The following is a 16,070-nucleotide window of genomic DNA, read 5'->3' as shown; positions in this document are numbered from 1 at the left end:
GAATAACCCGTGCTTAGGAAGTGGCCGTGTTCTCCCGAACCAAACATAATCTAGAGGATAAATTTGGGAAACAGAACAGTATCTCCAAAGCCACTTAGAAGCAGATTTGGAATGTTGAATTTTTTGTGTGTCACAGACCTCTCCGCCCCCTTCTGCTATGGATAGAGCGCCAAGCCTAGGGTCAGGTAGATTCATCTTCCTGAGTTCAAATCCAGCCTCAGACACTTCCTAGCTGTGTGACCCTGGGCAAGTCACTTAACCCTGTTTGCCTCAGTTTCCTCATGTGTTGAATGAGCTGGAGAAGGAAGTGGCCAACCAACAAATAATCTTGGTACCTCTGCTAAGAGAGCCCCAAATGGGGTTTTCACAAAGAGACACGAATGAAGACATGACTAAACAAAGGTGTTGACAGTAAAGTTATGCGGATAATGTCATAATGGCCAGCATTTCCATAGTGCAACAAGCGCTTCATGCGTTCATTCATCGATCTTCATAGAAACACTGAGGGAGGTGCTGTTATTAACACCGTCTGACGGGTGAGGAACCTACAGCACAGGAGGTCAAGTGACTTGTCCAGGGCCACACAGCATCTCGAGACAGGATTTGAATTCTGGTCTTCCTGATTACAAATCCCATGTCCTAGGTACTGCACCACCTCACTGCCTCGATATGCTGTGCTAACACACACATCGACTGAGGCTTAAGAGAATGAACTGGACAGATGTGTTTCCTCATACAGATCAGCATGGACAGCAGTGACCTCTGCCAGCAGGCTGCCCTAAGGAGCCTTGGGGTTAGTGACAGTTTCTAAAATTGTCCAGTCTAAGGACACCCCGGGGCAACAGCAGATGTCCAGAAGACAGCTGGACAAACTAGAGACACTAGCCAGTGGCAGCTCTTGGGGCTGTAAAGGAGGGAATCACGGGGAGAGGAAGAGGCCTCGATGGTGGGATATTGTCCGTCCATGTTGGCGGACTGACCCTTGAGACAATTTTAAATATTCAAGTGTACCCTGGAGTCACGCACCAGGCTGGCAAGAGAGAGTCTAAAAATAAGCAGAGAGGGGGAGGAATGTTGAGTGATTCAGGGAGAAAGAAACATGGAGTTGGGGAAGCAGTTGGACAGAGATACTCCTCTGGAAGACCTAGGAGGCGCTGGGTATTGAAGAGAGCAGGAGCAGAGAGACACAACCACTACCCACAGCTCCCCCAGCTTCCCACAGTTCCTAGCTGTGCGGCCCCAACATGTCATTTGACCTCTGTGCCTCAGTCTCCCTCGTCTGTCAAATGCGGACAATAGCACCTCCCTCACAGGGTTGCTGCGAAGATGGGGTTAGTCTGTGTAAAGGACTTCGGGCAGCGCTACGCAAGCGACAGCTGCTATTAAAGTCATTCCTGTAACTCTTCCATCAGCACTAACAGAAGGGAACAGGGCACGGACTCTTTGTCTTCAGGCTTCCCCGTTAACGAAAAGAATGGTTTCCTTTACTGAGACAAAAGTGAGGAGTGCACGGTGGTGGTCACACTACCCGCAATGACCAAGAAAGGGCAGAGAGGTCTGGGCACAAGAAAAATGCCACAAAGACCAGATCCTCTGCATATCCCACCCTCAGAAACGCTCGAGTTCTTTTGGAGTCAGTGGTACAGGGAACGAGCAGTGACCTTGGAGTCATAGGGCCCTGGGTTCGAATCCCACCTCTGATGCTTACTGCCTAAGGGACGCTGGGCGAGTCACAACCTCTCCGAGTTACGGTTTCTTCATAAAATGAGGTTGTTGGACGAGATGGTCTCCGAGGTCCCTTTCAGATCTAGCTCTATGATCTATGGATGTCTCTTATTCTTATACATCTGTACCATTTACCTATATATCTTGGATATCAGCCCTCTGCCATGAAAGGTACGTCATCCAATAGAAACTTCAAAACTTGCTAGCCATCAAGGCGGGCATTTAAGAACATGAATGGAATAAAGGGGTCCTAGGATATATCCTAAATGTCGAGTGGGAAAGAACCCCAGAGGCCTCCTGGTTTAACCTCCTCGTTTTACAGATGAAGACTGAGGCCCAACTAACTAACTTGCCCAAGGTCAAATAGGGAGTGAGTTTGAGGTGGGATTTTTGAACCCCCAAGTTGGCTGGATGCCAAAGCCTGTGTCCTTTCCACTGCAGCCTTAATTGAAAAAATGAGGTGTTGCTTAATGGAGGCAGGTCATCTGTGGGTTACACAGTATATTTAAAAGCCAAACCGGCCTGTTTCTTAAATTTTCCTTCACTATCCACCACAATTCTAGAAAGAAAAGCGAAATAAAAATACAAATAGGGAGAGGCTGAGTGGGTTCATTCAGAATTAAATAGTTGAGTTCAAACTGGCACATTCCCTTGTTTTCCCTTCTGCCCTCCAAATTTCTAGGAAGCAAAAGTTCACAGGAGAACCAAAATGAGGTTAAGATATCGGTGGGTTCATTAAAAGATTTCTCAGAGCCAGCTCGGGTCATTTTGGAGCTTGGTCATTTGAGGTTAAATTGTGGCTCCTAATCGAACTTGAGCAAGTAGAAGGGCCCAATGAAGGCACCACACGTGATCACAGAATGACCAAAGGCTTGTTGAGTTGATCGGCCCAGAGGTCAGAGGGTTTTCTCTAAGTCCAAACTAAGGCCTGTAGGGATTTCTTGACCTTTAGCCACTCCTACCCAGATCTTTTCATACAAGGGGAGTAGTCAGATAAGGACAGAGATGGCCCACAGAGATGCCAGGGATTTCACTGCCATTATAGCGTTTACTGGAGGATTTTCCTTGGCCCTCCCAACTATTAAACCTAGTACTATTCCACTGGCCTTTCCCGTATTGAGGGAACCCAGGCTACACATGGCTCACATAAAAGCAGGCCTTTATAACTGAAGAAAGTTGATCCACCAGTCCATCGCATGTATTCACCCTGGTATGTACAAGACTAGGCAAAACTTAGGGTGTTTCTTGAACTCTTAGAAGAATGTCAGAACTGGGTAGGAGTTAGGATGTCATTTACATAGGCAGGGGTAGAATCAGTACTAGGGTCTCCCGGCTTCCAGCTCAGTGCTTTTCTGTGTTATACCTTGTCATCCTAAAGTCTGCGCATTGGAGGAGACATCTGAGGCAGAGGTCTGCTTGCTCTGTATCCGTAATCACAGACAAAGAAAGGTCCGAAGCAGATTGGAACTGGTCCTTGTAGATGCTTGGGGGTGGGGGGAGGGGGGAGAGAGGACAGGGAGAGTGCTGGGGGGATAGGGATGGGGGGAGCAGAGGCGAGCCACAAAATGGAGGGTCACCAATAGTTGTCAGGGTAGAGATAGCCGTGGCAGCAAGAGGAAGCTCTGTGGGCCACTTTGCATGCCCAGACTGTGACAGTAACTCTGGGACACTTTGGATGTCACAGTATCAGTCCTATTACCCCCTCTCCCATCCCTTCCCCCAATGCCGGGAACTCTCCTTTCATCCTTGCCCCTACAACCCATCCTGGGAACCATTCCATGCTCTCCGGGCCCGAGTTCTGAGCGGAGGGATCTGCGTCAGCACATTGGCCCTGTTCCTCCGCACCGCAAGGGACATCTTGTAAATACCTTCTCACTGAGGTTGCTGCCAAAGGCAGGCACTGGAAGCAGGGGTGGGGGCGTGTGTGGGGGGAGGCAGAGAGTGTTCTCTGGCCCTCTGGAGCGTGTGTGTGTTGGCTCGCACGTGTGGCTTCTCTACTGGGGCACTTCCTTAACCCTGGCAGCCACCCCACTCCATCCCAGGCCTCCCTCCCCTCTAGCCTCCCCCACCACCCCCTGCCAACCTGGAGACTGGATAAACACACCGGGCCAGTGAATTATTTTGATTTTTATTTATAATATAAAAAAGTTCAAGTGTTCAACAGTCAAGAGTTCAGACATTCAGACAATCCGGGGCAGATTTCTCCTTGGTTTATAATTGTTTGTTTTACAATAGCTTTATGAGGAATCAGCTGATTTTCTTTAGGTCAGACCCAATTATTGTAGGGGAGAAGAAGTTGGAAGGATGGGTCGGGGGTCAGGAGAAGGGATGGGGGGAGGAGGGAGGGGGATCGGTTAGTTACTTTATTGCTAAAAGGTAAAATCCAATCCACCGTCAGTTGTGTCTTCCCAATCACAGCCTCACCATGCACCCAATCTACAGTATCTGAAATGCGGAACATGCAGGCGTAAAAGAGAAAAGGCGAACCATGTAAACGAGGTGCTGCAGAGAACTGAGGGGAGCCCTGGAGAGACCTCCCTGGGGCAGGGGAGGCGGGTGTGCCCCTCATCCCACCGCAGCTCTGGCTCTCCCTGACCTAGGATGCAGCGCTGGGCTAGCCCCTGGGCCCCGGATGCAGTGGATGGGGAGGGGTAGCCTCTTTCCAAGCCCACCCCTGCCAGGGGTGGAGAGGGATGGGGGGAGGAAGTCCTCGGCTTTGGCCAGTCTGACTCTAGTCTCCTAAACCTGCCACATCCAGCCTCTCGAGGTCTCAAAAATGGACATCTTAGCTTTCATTCTTCTAGTCTCAAAGACCCGAGTTCTTATTCCCTGGGAAGGGATCCCAGGGGACATAGAATTTCCCACCCATTATCTGGTGGGGTGGGGGGTTCAATTGCTTCCCTCCACCCAAAGTTTCCCCTTCTCCACATGCCAGAATTAGGCTAGGAACCCCATCTCTGACTCTCTTCACTCTGGCTAGTTCCTGTTCCTCTTTATTTTTTTCCAGTCTGGGAGTGGGGTGAGCATTATCTCTGGGTGGGGGGGGGGGAAGGAAAGAGGAGGCAAAATGGTGGGTTTGGGGTGGCCAGAGTCGATCACTAACCTGTTGGACAGCGGAGGTGGCCACAGCCTTCTCTCCAGGAGCTCCATATTAGCGTACAGCAAAAAGGCACCACATATAGGTTTCTATTAAATAGTCAAAAAATTGGCCCATCTCTCCTTTTTTTTTGTTTCTTTTTTTTTCCGAAGCTGTAAATCAAGATGTTACATATAAATAGAGTTTCCTATAAAAAAGTCTTTGCTATTAGCTATTATAAGACAACTTTTGCTAAAATGAAAATAAAACATTTTGTTATAGTTTTCCTTTTATATAAAATAAAAATATTTTTATTTCTTTTTTTTTCTTTCCAAGTGTGTGGTTTTTGTTCTCCTTAAAGATACAGGGAGAAGAAGGAGGGACATGAGAAGGGAGTGGGGGTGGGGGAAGGAGGGCGAGGTGGGGAAGGGGAGGAAGAGCGGGTCCTAGAGGGGAGCGGAGTCTTGTTTCCCTCGTGGGTGTGTGATACGGCTGTGTCTGCTCTCTTGGGCGCTGTGTCTGTCTAAGGAGTAATAAGTCCTGCTGTCCACTGGCTGGTACAGCGGGGGGGAGTCCGTGCCCAGCATGTCCGAGGTGTGGATGCTGAGAAAAGGGGTGCACTCGGCCACCAGCTCCTCATCTGACTCACTGTAGGAGGCACTGCTGAGTGAGAAGGAGTCCCGGACGGCCCGCGCCCGCTGGGCCATGTGCCCATTCAGTCTGGATTTCCTCCACCGCCGATGCCCTGTAGATGTTCTCTTGGGCGGTTCAAGGGTGGGCGCGCACTCCTGCGTAGTCTCGTATTCATCGTCCTCGGTGATTCGGAAGGGGCTGGCAGGCAGACTTCCCATGCTGTCATGGGAACAGCCCCGGCGGGGCGGGTAGTAGCTGTCATAGCTACGCTGCATGTCAGAGGCGGGGGCCACAGTGGCAGGCGAGTGCCGCAGGAGGGGTTGCTGCTCGGCGAGACGGAAGCTGATGGGTGCAGCTGGGGGGAGTGAGACAGCATGGGCTGAGTTTGGCGAGGTGATCTCGAAGGTAGGCACCTGCGTGGCCAGGGAATAGTGGAAGTCGACAGGCGAGAGGCGGGCCGGTGTGGTGAGGGCTGACACATACCTGGGAAGAGAGGCAAGAGGCAGCTAGGGTCCTCAGGAGCCTACCTAACCCTTCCCTAGATTAATATTGAGGCCCCTGAACAGAGGCAGAAATGAACTAGGGTGCGGGCTGGGTACACCAGAAGAGAGGCTCCTGGGGAAAACATTCGTACTTTAAAGTAGCATCTCAGAGTTGGAAGAACTTTTAGAAGTAATTTATTTTGAGTCCCCACCCAATGCCCCATAAGATCCCCAAGAGCTATTGCTGGAGAACTCACTACCACACAAGGTCAGTGTATTCTGCTGGAAACCATAGTTACTAGAAAGATCTTTGTCCCCCTGAACCTGCCCCCTCTTCCCCCTCTGGAACCTTCCACCCACTGGTCCTCGTTCTAACTTCTAGAGCCACTCAAAATTCTAACCCCTCATTTAAGTATTTGAAGCCAAGTATCATGTGGAGCATGATATGAGCCCATGGCATGACATGAGGCCTAGACATACTCCAGGTTGTCCAAATCCCACGTAGAGCACGATGCCCAGAATTTCACCTTTATGCATACCCCACCAAAGTGGAAATCCGTTTCTCTTCCCAGTGCCTCACCTTGCACACCCTTCCCCTAGACAGGTGGGAACCTGTTACCGGACACATCTGGTAGGAGAGGAGGCTAATCGAGCCCACGCAAGTCTCAAAGACAAATTTCTAAGAGCCAAGTAGGGAAGAGGAAGGATGATTTCTTTGTTCTCCTATGTTACACAGGGGCTCGAGAGCATTCTAAAGCAATGGAGCCAAACCACCATTTCCTAATTATTTAATTATAGAGCTGGAAGGGACCTTAGCTATTAGTCTCAGGACTTGCAGGACCCCCTGATCCTTTTCTGCTATACTTCTGTCTCAGCGATCGCAGTGTCCCCAACCATACTCCATGTACCTTCTTTTTTAGCTTGCTCCTACCGTTCTCTAGAAAACCTCAGCGTTGAAGCATGACACCTAGCTTATTCCACAATCTTAGGCAAACCACTTAACCTCTTTGGGACTCAGCTGTGAAACGGGGATGACAATCTGCCTATCTCACAGGGGTACTTACCCCACAAGGTGTTGTGAAACTGATTGAGACCTTGCCTGTTAAAACACCAGATACAAATAAGGGTTTGCTGTTAGGATGATTTAGGCAGCTGTCACCGTTGGTCAGACAGCTATGAAGCAGGATGGGATAAAGGGTGTGAGAGTAGTCGGAGGCAGGGCTGACCTCTCACTGTGTGGCGAGTCCCGGAGGGAGTCCACCGAGTCATGGTACGGCATGGCTGACCGCCTTTCGTCCTCCATGTTGCAGGCTGCCTCGCGCCGGGCGCGAGCCTCGATGCAGGCTGGGCTGTTACACTTGCTGGTGCCCACGGATGACATCATGATACCCGACTGGGAATCCGAAGTCAAGCTCTCTGTCTGCTCCAAGCTCCACGTGTGGCTTTCGTGCCTGGGGAGGCAAAACGATAGAGGACGTTTAGGGTATGGATGGGGAAGCCCAACTAAAATGCAGCATTTATTAAATGATGAACGATGCAAGGTGCTGAGAACACCAAGAAGGCCAAAAAACAACAACAAACCAAGACAGCCTTTCCTTTAAAGAGCTTCCATCCTACTGGAGAGATAGAAAATGTACACAATATACAGGCAAGTCACCACAAGGCAGCTTGGTGGTTGAAAAGTCTGAGGATCTGAGTTTCATCCCACCTTTGACACTGTTGGTGTGACCTTAGGCAAGTCACTTGGATTCCCTAGGCTGAAGTTTTCTTCTATATACAGTGAGGGAGTTGGTCTTTTTGGTTCTAAATCTGTGTGCCTAAGGTAATACGAAGGTAATGTGAAGGTGGAGAGAGATTCAAGAAGAGTTTTTTAGCTTCTCCTCTGCCTTCTCCTGCCTGTTCTCTGCTCTCTTGGCTTGTTTCCTCCTGGTTCTTCTCCTTCCCGGTCTCTTTTGCTGGATCATCAACAACAATTTCTTGATGGTTTAGCAGGTACATCTAGGGCCCTCTTCTTGTCCACTCTCTTGGGATAATCTTAGCAATTCCCACAGAGTTTCTTTCAACGAACATCTCTCCATAGATGACTCTCTGATCTACATATCCAGATGGTAGGGTCTACTCTCTTTCCACAACTCCAGTCTTCTAGCTGTGGTCAATAGGGCACTTTTCCTGGGTCATCTCCTGGCATCCTGATGGATATCCGGCCACTGGACCCACATGACTCTGGAGGAGAAAGTGAGGCTGGTGACTTTGCACAGCCCTCCCTCACTCAAATCAAAGTCAACTGCAAGTCATGCCATCATGTCCCTGACGTCATGAAGGACAAACCACACAACCTTCATCAGCACCTCAAATTCAGCAGGTCCCAAACAGAATTCATGATCTTTCCCCCCAACTCCAGCCCTCCCCCACCCTTCTCCATTTCAGTCGATCCTTCCAAGTTACTCAAGTTCACAGACTGACTCTTCCTCATCCCCCACATCCAGTCAGTTGTCAAGACTTGTTGAGTCTCCTGTGCATCTTGTGGATCTCCCCTATTTTTCTCTCCGTTCACGTGGCTGCCAGCCCAGTTTAGGCCTCCGTTCACCTCTCCCCTGGACTTCTTCTGCCTTCCAGTTGGTCTCCCCGATCCCACTCTCTTCCCTCTCCAATCCATTTTCCACACAGCTGGCAAACTAATCCTTCTAAAACCTAGGCTTTCCCATGCTGCTCTTCTACTTAAAAAACTTCAGCAGTTTCTCATCTCCTTAGAATAAAATGCAAAATCCTCAACCAGGCAAAACTCACTTCCCTTCGGTTTGCCTCAACTGTAAAATGAAGATAAGAATAGCTTCTACTTTGCAAGGTTGTTTGTGATGATCCAGTGAGATATTTGTATTTTTTCTGAAAAAGTGTGAAAAAGCAGAGTGCCTGGCACATAGTAGGCACTGTATAAATGCTTATTACCTTCTCCCACCCCCACGTGGCACTTAAATCTTTCTACATCGTGGTTCCTGCCGACCTTTCCACACCCAGCCATGTTATTTCCCTTCACACACTAGGGCCAATAGAACCAGCCTATTTGTAGTTCCCTGAACTCAACACTCTCTTTGTATCTTCACCCCGCACTCTCTCACTTCTTTCATGGCTCAGCGCAGCTGTCAGATCCTATGTGAAATGAAGACGTCCATGAATCTTCTCTCCCCCACAATGCCAATTGCATTTTATTTACTTATCTGCATACACCCTGTGTCCTCCCCTGAGTAGAACATATGATCTTTGTCGGCAGTTACTGCTTTGTGTCTGTCATTGTAACCCCAGCCCCTAGCAGAATGCCTTGTGCGTGTTTTAAAGTAAGCGCTTAAAAAACATTTGTGGACGTGAATTAGGCAGTGTCAGTAACACAATAAGGGCTCTCTACTTCTAGAATCTGGGCTTCTCATTCTGTCTCAGCCCTATAGGACCAAGACTAAATGCCCCCTTCTCATTCCATACTTTGGTTAACCAATCAGAAAGCAATAATCCAACTTCAGTGGCTTCCTATCATCTACAACAAAGGTGTTAAAAGTGTGATCCGCCAGCCACACATGGCTCATAACGCTAACACTCTCAAATGTGGCCCCAACCAGATTAAAATAAAATTGGGAGATATTTAACAAAATAAAGTGAAAATGCAAAAGCACATGGAACATGCTGACGTGTGGTTTCCTAAGTCAATATGCACAACCTGTAGGGTTACTTCTGTGTGGTGCAGCGGTCCCCGTTTCTATATGAGTTTGACACCACGGGTCTACATGACATTTGGGATCCTTGACAAGAAGACAGGTACCTATCTCTTCTACTTGATTTCTCACAGTCACGAATCCAGCCAAACTGGTCTGACACTCACTGTCCCCCATGAATCTTAGAATCTCAGGGTCAAACAAGGCCTCACAGATAATCTAGTTTAACGCACTCATACTCATGAACAGGAGTTTTCTCTCTAGGACCTCTGACGAGTACAGACCTGGCACTAATTGTCAGGGAGTTCTTTCTTATATTAAATCCATGGTTAACTGGTCCTTGGTCTGTGCTCTGGGGCCCAAGGAGAATAATCCTTCTTGAAGGACATAAGACAGTCCTCAAACATTTGAATACGACTATCATATCAATTTAACCAATGGGTTTTCAGCATGCAAATTATTATGTCACCAACATCCAACAAACACACGGAGCAAAAGCAATCACCCTTCTCTCCCAATGCACGACCTCTGAGCCAATGGGAACAGAGCGTGCCAGTCTCCTCCCTTGCCACCTCCTTCGCATCCTCCCCGGGTATGTGCACTGACCAACGCTGTCATGGCTGGTTCCCTTCTTGCTGTCTTCTCTGCTCCATCACGTCAACATCTGGCTACGCCCTTATTTCACCCTCCTCCCCATGCCTGCTGCTTCTTTCTGACCACAGTGCCAATGACTAGGAGCCCTTGACACTGTGCTACTCAAGGAAGAATATGATTGTCTGTTCAATTTCTTTCATTTTTCAAGGTATAAGTGTTGTGTATGAGAGAGAGAAAGGGAGAGATAGACAGACTAACACCGATCAATAGACAGAGATAGAATGAGAATGAATATGTGCATTTGTGGATAGGTGTATAGGTGTAGGTTTGTGTGTAGGACAAGTCTGGAAAGACAAAGGCTAAGATGATATAAAATTCTAGTCCATAATCTCACAAAGGGGAGAGGGAGGGAAAACGCAGTCTTGTTCACCAAGCCACAGAGCCCAGAAGAAAGGGAAGCATTGATGCTTCAAGGATAATGTTTTGGGACAAATAAGACACACATGCAAGCAAGGAATAAACCTATGGAAGCGCTTCCCTTATTCCTATAGTCAGGGCTAGAAAGAGAAACCTCTTCAAGGAAGGGCTTGGGTAAATCCATCATGAATTGTTAGGGAGAAGTTGGGAGTCTTTTGGGGGCATGGAGCAGGTATCCCCACCTGTGGCTGGAGGTGGGTGTGGCTGTGGAGCAGTGATGGGACGGCGAACAGGAGTGGCTCCCAGAGAATGTGGTCTCAGTTTCCCTCCGGATGACGTGGTCAGTGGCAGGGACATTTTTGGAGATGTACTGGAACAGAGAGAGAAAGGCATATGGGTGACATGAGAACTGAGGAAACCAGGAACAACAGGACCCTGATTTAGCTGCTCTGAACCTATCTGGACCTGCTAGTGAAGAGTGTAGGAGGGACTACTCTGATGCATTAAAGCCAGTCAGTCAATAAGTATTTTAGAAGTGCCTACTATGTGCCAGGGTGTTTGAGTGGGTATGTGTGTGTGTGTGTTTACAAGACAGGAGGAATTTAAATAGTAATTTAATAAATACGTTAATAAAAATATTAAACAATAATTTAAATAGAGAAGGCACAGCTCCTCTGGAAGAATAATTCAATTAGCAGCTGTGCAAGGAGAGAGCCGACTTCAAGTGCCAACAAAGGACCTGGTCAATAAACATTCTGAGGGGCTGAATAGCCCGAGTCTCCCATCACTAAATCACTGTCATCTCCCAGTCTCATTTCTTGTTTTGTGGGTGTGGGGATGCCAGTGAGCCAGTCCCACACAAGGCCGTTGTCTTCCTGGGCACAGACAGGAGGAGCCCACGTGCCACTCACATCTGCCATCTGAATCTCCTCAGGATCTAGTCGGGGGTGGCTAGGTCCATTGGCCAAGCTCCGATTCTGATGGGCTGGGCACATGTTCTGCCGAAGGTGGTTGTGCATCTGTTTCCTCTGTTTTCTGGAAGGAGGAAGGAAGGACAAGTCATTTCACATGGAACCCTAGCATCTTCTTACTTCCCTGTCCATGAAGTGTGGTGTAGTGGGAAAAGTCCAGGCCTGAGAACTGGGAGTGGGGGTGGGGGGATGGGCGGGGAGGGAATCTAGTCCCAACTGGCCCTAGCCAGCTACAGGACCTTGGACATAGCTTTTCTTTCTCTGGGTCTTGGTTTATCTAGAAAATGAAGAGGGTGCACTAGATAATTTCCTCCATCTTTCTGAGGTTTAACAATCTACGGTTCCTTTTCCATGATTTATTTCTATTATCTTTCCCTTCCAGGCATCCTCTTCCACCTGACTCCTACAGAAAGGTGTGGGAGCAGCAGCCGGATTTAGGGTTCTCGCACAGGGCGATAGGTCCCCAAAAGGCCATCACATCCACCATCCTGTCCTCTGTGCCCCCATCAAACATAAGATGATAGGACAGCCAAATTACCCCATATCATCCTTCTACTTAAAATGCTCAGTCTTGAGCACACACTGTATGGAGTTTCCAAACCACTGAGCTCCAAGATCCTGTCCAATTTGGCTCCGTACCCCACCGATCTTTTCACTACTCCTCAAACACGGCGAGTGTCTTCTCACTCCAAAACCTTCCCTGGCACTGAACTATCCTCTCTCGGATTCTCATCACCCGTCCCAACTCCAACCTCCTTCACGGAGACTTCCCAGACCACTCTAGGGGCCACAGCGATCTATCTCTCTTCCTTTTCTGACTGTTTATAATGCTTTTCATTGTTTGTTATCTTGCTGTGTGTTTGTGCATTGCTTCTCTAGTTATACTATGAGGTCCTTAATGGTAGTGACAACGTCTTAATCATCTTTCTCTCCCTTTGCTATGACAATGCTAGGACTCTACGCTAACATGGTGCACCAGGAACTATCCAAACCCTAATCTCTACTCTGGTCTTCCCCTGCAAAACCTTCCTCCTCCCTGTCCTCCCCTGTCCTGTGCCTTATGTCACTCTCCTCTCTTTGTTCAGGACAGAAGGGGCCCAGGAGACCTAAAGGGAAAAGAAGAGAGCTCTCCCAGAGGAAAGAGAGCTGTGGGCTGGGCCAGCAGCACCGTGTGGGAACTTGTGACCTTGGACTTCTATCTAGACTCTCCATCCCTAGCTACTGAGGCTGGATGACACAGAAGGGCAGAGACCAACCAAGTGGATGATATGGAGAGAATCTTCATATGGGCCTGTGGCTTTGGGGCTGGTGAGTCCTGTAGATGGAAGTGAAATTCCTCATGGCTAGATTCAGGGCCCTTAAACGAGTATTCTCCTGCCCAGGGTTAGAGTTCCAGGTACTGGCTGCCTGAAGCAGAGACCACATGGGTGTCTGTGTGTTTCTTCAGTTTTCGGGGGACCATTTCCTTCTGATGAGCAGGTAGGTCTGCTGGAAGGACCACACCAAGGCATTCAGTCCTCAGACCTCTATCTGTCCATCTGTCTGTTCGGCTCTCACTCACTTGGTTTTGCAATAGGCCACCACACAGACGATTCCGACAACAAGCAGCGCCACGCAGATTCCTGTGATGGTCAGGACCCTCTTCTGGTAGAGTTCCTCAGCTTCTGCAAGGGGGCAGGAGGGAGGCCAATTACTAGGAGTGGGGGGAGGGATGGGGATAAGCAGAGCAGGACCCTAGCTACTGACTTCTGGAGTTGAGGGGAAGCTGACACTCTGAGCCCCTGGTCAACCTTGGGGAGATGCCCTGGATGATGTCTGGAGAAACCTCCCAAACTCAGGGCTCTCCATCAAATTCTGTTCTTTCTTGGATCTCTTCTAGCCTCCTGCCAACGCTCCTCCCTCCTCTCTGGAGCATCCCCCAACTCTCTTATGTCCCCTGGCAACACTACTCCTATAGCCCACCCACTACCCTGACACAGCCCCTCTCCCTCAACCCTCAAGCTCAGCCATTCCAGCATCTCCTCTTTTGACCCCCAGCACCCTAACTTATGAGGAGGGGGAAGGGGAAGAAGAACAGTCCAGAGAATAAAGGTGATGGTGCAGCCAGGAAGCCAAAGAGGAGATGTAAGGGGGATGAGAGAAAAGAAGATGGGTACAATGGCCAGAGACGGACTCAGAAGAAGCCATGGGCCAACCAGGATGCTTCCAAATCCACAGTCTGGACCCCCTGTCACAGTTCAGGAAGCAGCACAACCCAGACTAACCAAAACCCTCTGGGGCTTTGACCTTCCACAATCCACCCTGTACCCCTAGGAGTTGTTCCCAGCAGGGATCAGAACTATTCTGTCTTCCCTTTCTAGTTAGAGCCCTGAGGAGAGGTCTGCTTCAGCCACCAGTTGATCCCTTCTCCCCCAGATAAGAAACAACAACTGTACTTTGTTCTGGTCATATGAAAGGAGTGGGGCACAAGTGATGAGTGAAGGGTCTCTAGGAGGTTGGGAAAGGAGAAGGAGAACCTTAGGCGCTAGGGCAGAAGCCGTCAATCCCTAAAGGATGGCTGAACTATAAGCCCTTTTAGTCCCAAGGACCTCAGAAGGGATCCTGAGGTACCATGACCCACCCTGTCCTTAGGACCCATGGCTGTGGGAGCTAGAGCTTTCTCTCTAGTACAATGGATATTGTGGACATGGAGCTTGCCATCCGTCCCTGAGAACTGAGGTAGGACATGCCTATTAGGGATCAAAACACCAAGCCTTCTCACCTAATTCAGGGCCCTGACGAGGTGGAGTTCTAAATGACTCCTGCCCTGATAGAGAAGACACCATGTGTTTTCTGGATTCTAAGCTTCTCTCCACCACTGCTCAAACCTGAACTCAAATCTGACCCTCCCACTGTCTCTCACACATGGTGAATTATGGACGTATTCCTAGATGGAAGAAAGAAGAAAAAAGAAGACAGGGCTACTAGCTGTGTGGGGCAGAAGATTCTGGACCTGGAATTTTAGGATCAAATGTCCCATCTAGTCCCCCTGAAGGCTGAGGGAAAAGAAGGGAAGATTTGGTCCGCCATGTTTCTTCACTAGTTTCAGGCTAGAAAACCAGGTCTGGGAGAGATCATGGATCCAAAATGCAGCAAAGCTTGGCCTTCCAACTCTCATGACATTTACAGGACAGCACGTGGCATACCACGTTGTATATTTGTACATATTCCCACATATGCATTCAAAGCTACATCCAGGCACAGAGATATGCTGAGATAATTCCAACACACACAGAAAGTCAGATGTACACAGATACATGCAGAAGTAAATGTACAATGGCAGGTCCTCACTGTGATGCTCCTACATACAAGGTCAGACATATATGCATATATACACACAACATACAAATGTATGCAAAGCTAAGCTTATAGTGGAGATCTGGCTACATACACTGACACGGACAGAGACATACGAAAGTACATACATCTCCACACCTGCGTGTGCTTGAGGATGGCAACAGGGGGAGATTATCTCCCCAAATCTGCTACCAAGAGGTCCTTTTCATGCCCATGGGAGCTTCTTTGGGGACCAGAATGAGTGCCTACGATGAACCCATTCTAATAAAAAACCTCAACCACCCCAAACATGCATCTTATCAGTATCAGCGGTTGTAGCGTTGGGTTCTTGGACACTTTGGCTGAAGTGAGTCTTTACACAAGACCAGGTTCTCCTTGGGGGAGGGAAGCTTTTCAGCCAGAAGTCCTGACCAACACCAGGATTCACTCAGGGTATAGAAATCCAGGCCTAACCTCAGTGGGGGGTGGTGTTTTAAGGGCTGGGCTGAGCCAGATCCTACTGGATCATTGCTAGACAGACGTTAGTCACCATCCCAAACCCAGGCCACATGGCTGCTAGTCACCAGCACACAGCACACAAAGGCCAAAAAGCCACAACTGAGCGAGATGAATCTCACAGAATCAGGGCAGAGGGGATGATGAAAGAGACAGAATGATTCAGCCGTGACCCGACACAGGGTGAGAAGCAATGGGGAAGTGAGAGAGAATGAAGTGAGGAGCAAGATTAAAGTCCAGTTTAAGGGGATGTCCACCTTCTGTGGATTCCAAACACCACTTCCCAAAGTGTCTGTATTTATACAGCTTTCTCTGAACTATGAGACCAGTCCTAGCTGCAGACAGCCATGCCAGGGCTTCCCCATCCAGGGTGAGGGTGGGGGGTGGGCGAGGGGAGACTGGCCCTCTTCTTAGGAATGGTCCAACACATTGCCTCTTTCCCCTTGTATGCCTCTGATATGTCACACCTCAGGCACTGAGGTGGGGTGGGGTGGGGGGGGTGTTGCTGCTCTAAGCTGAGCAAGACAAAGTATCTTTTTTTTTTCTTGTCCTCACTATAAGGGCCTTGGAGATGCTAGGAGGAAAGGCCAAGGCAAGTATGTTCTCCCTCAGCACCCAAAGGGGATCATAGACTGCTTGG

At 49.0% G+C, this 16,070-nt stretch overlaps 1 protein-coding gene across 1 annotated transcript in view; it reads right to left on the bottom strand.

The window, feature by feature from the left end:
* Window positions 1-5,247: 5,247 nt before the first annotated feature.
* NRG2 (neuregulin 2) overlaps window positions 5,248-16,070 on the bottom strand; it is a 244,143-nt gene continuing 233,320 nt past the window's right edge. Inside the window, 5 exon segments of the mRNA XM_036752225.1 lie at window positions 5,248-5,917; window positions 7,143-7,367; window positions 10,871-10,998; window positions 11,540-11,663; window positions 13,161-13,263. Coding sequence (XP_036608120.1) covers window positions 5,248-5,917; window positions 7,143-7,367; window positions 10,871-10,998; window positions 11,540-11,663; window positions 13,161-13,263 — 1,250 coding nt within the window.

Source organism: Trichosurus vulpecula, chromosome 3 (assembly GCF_011100635.1).
Source record: "Trichosurus vulpecula isolate mTriVul1 chromosome 3, mTriVul1.pri, whole genome shotgun sequence".
In the NCBI taxonomy this organism is placed as follows: domain Eukaryota; kingdom Metazoa; phylum Chordata; class Mammalia; order Diprotodontia; family Phalangeridae; genus Trichosurus; species Trichosurus vulpecula.
Note: the sequence above shows the minus strand (reverse complement) of the source record. Positions and strands in the feature narration are given on the sequence as shown.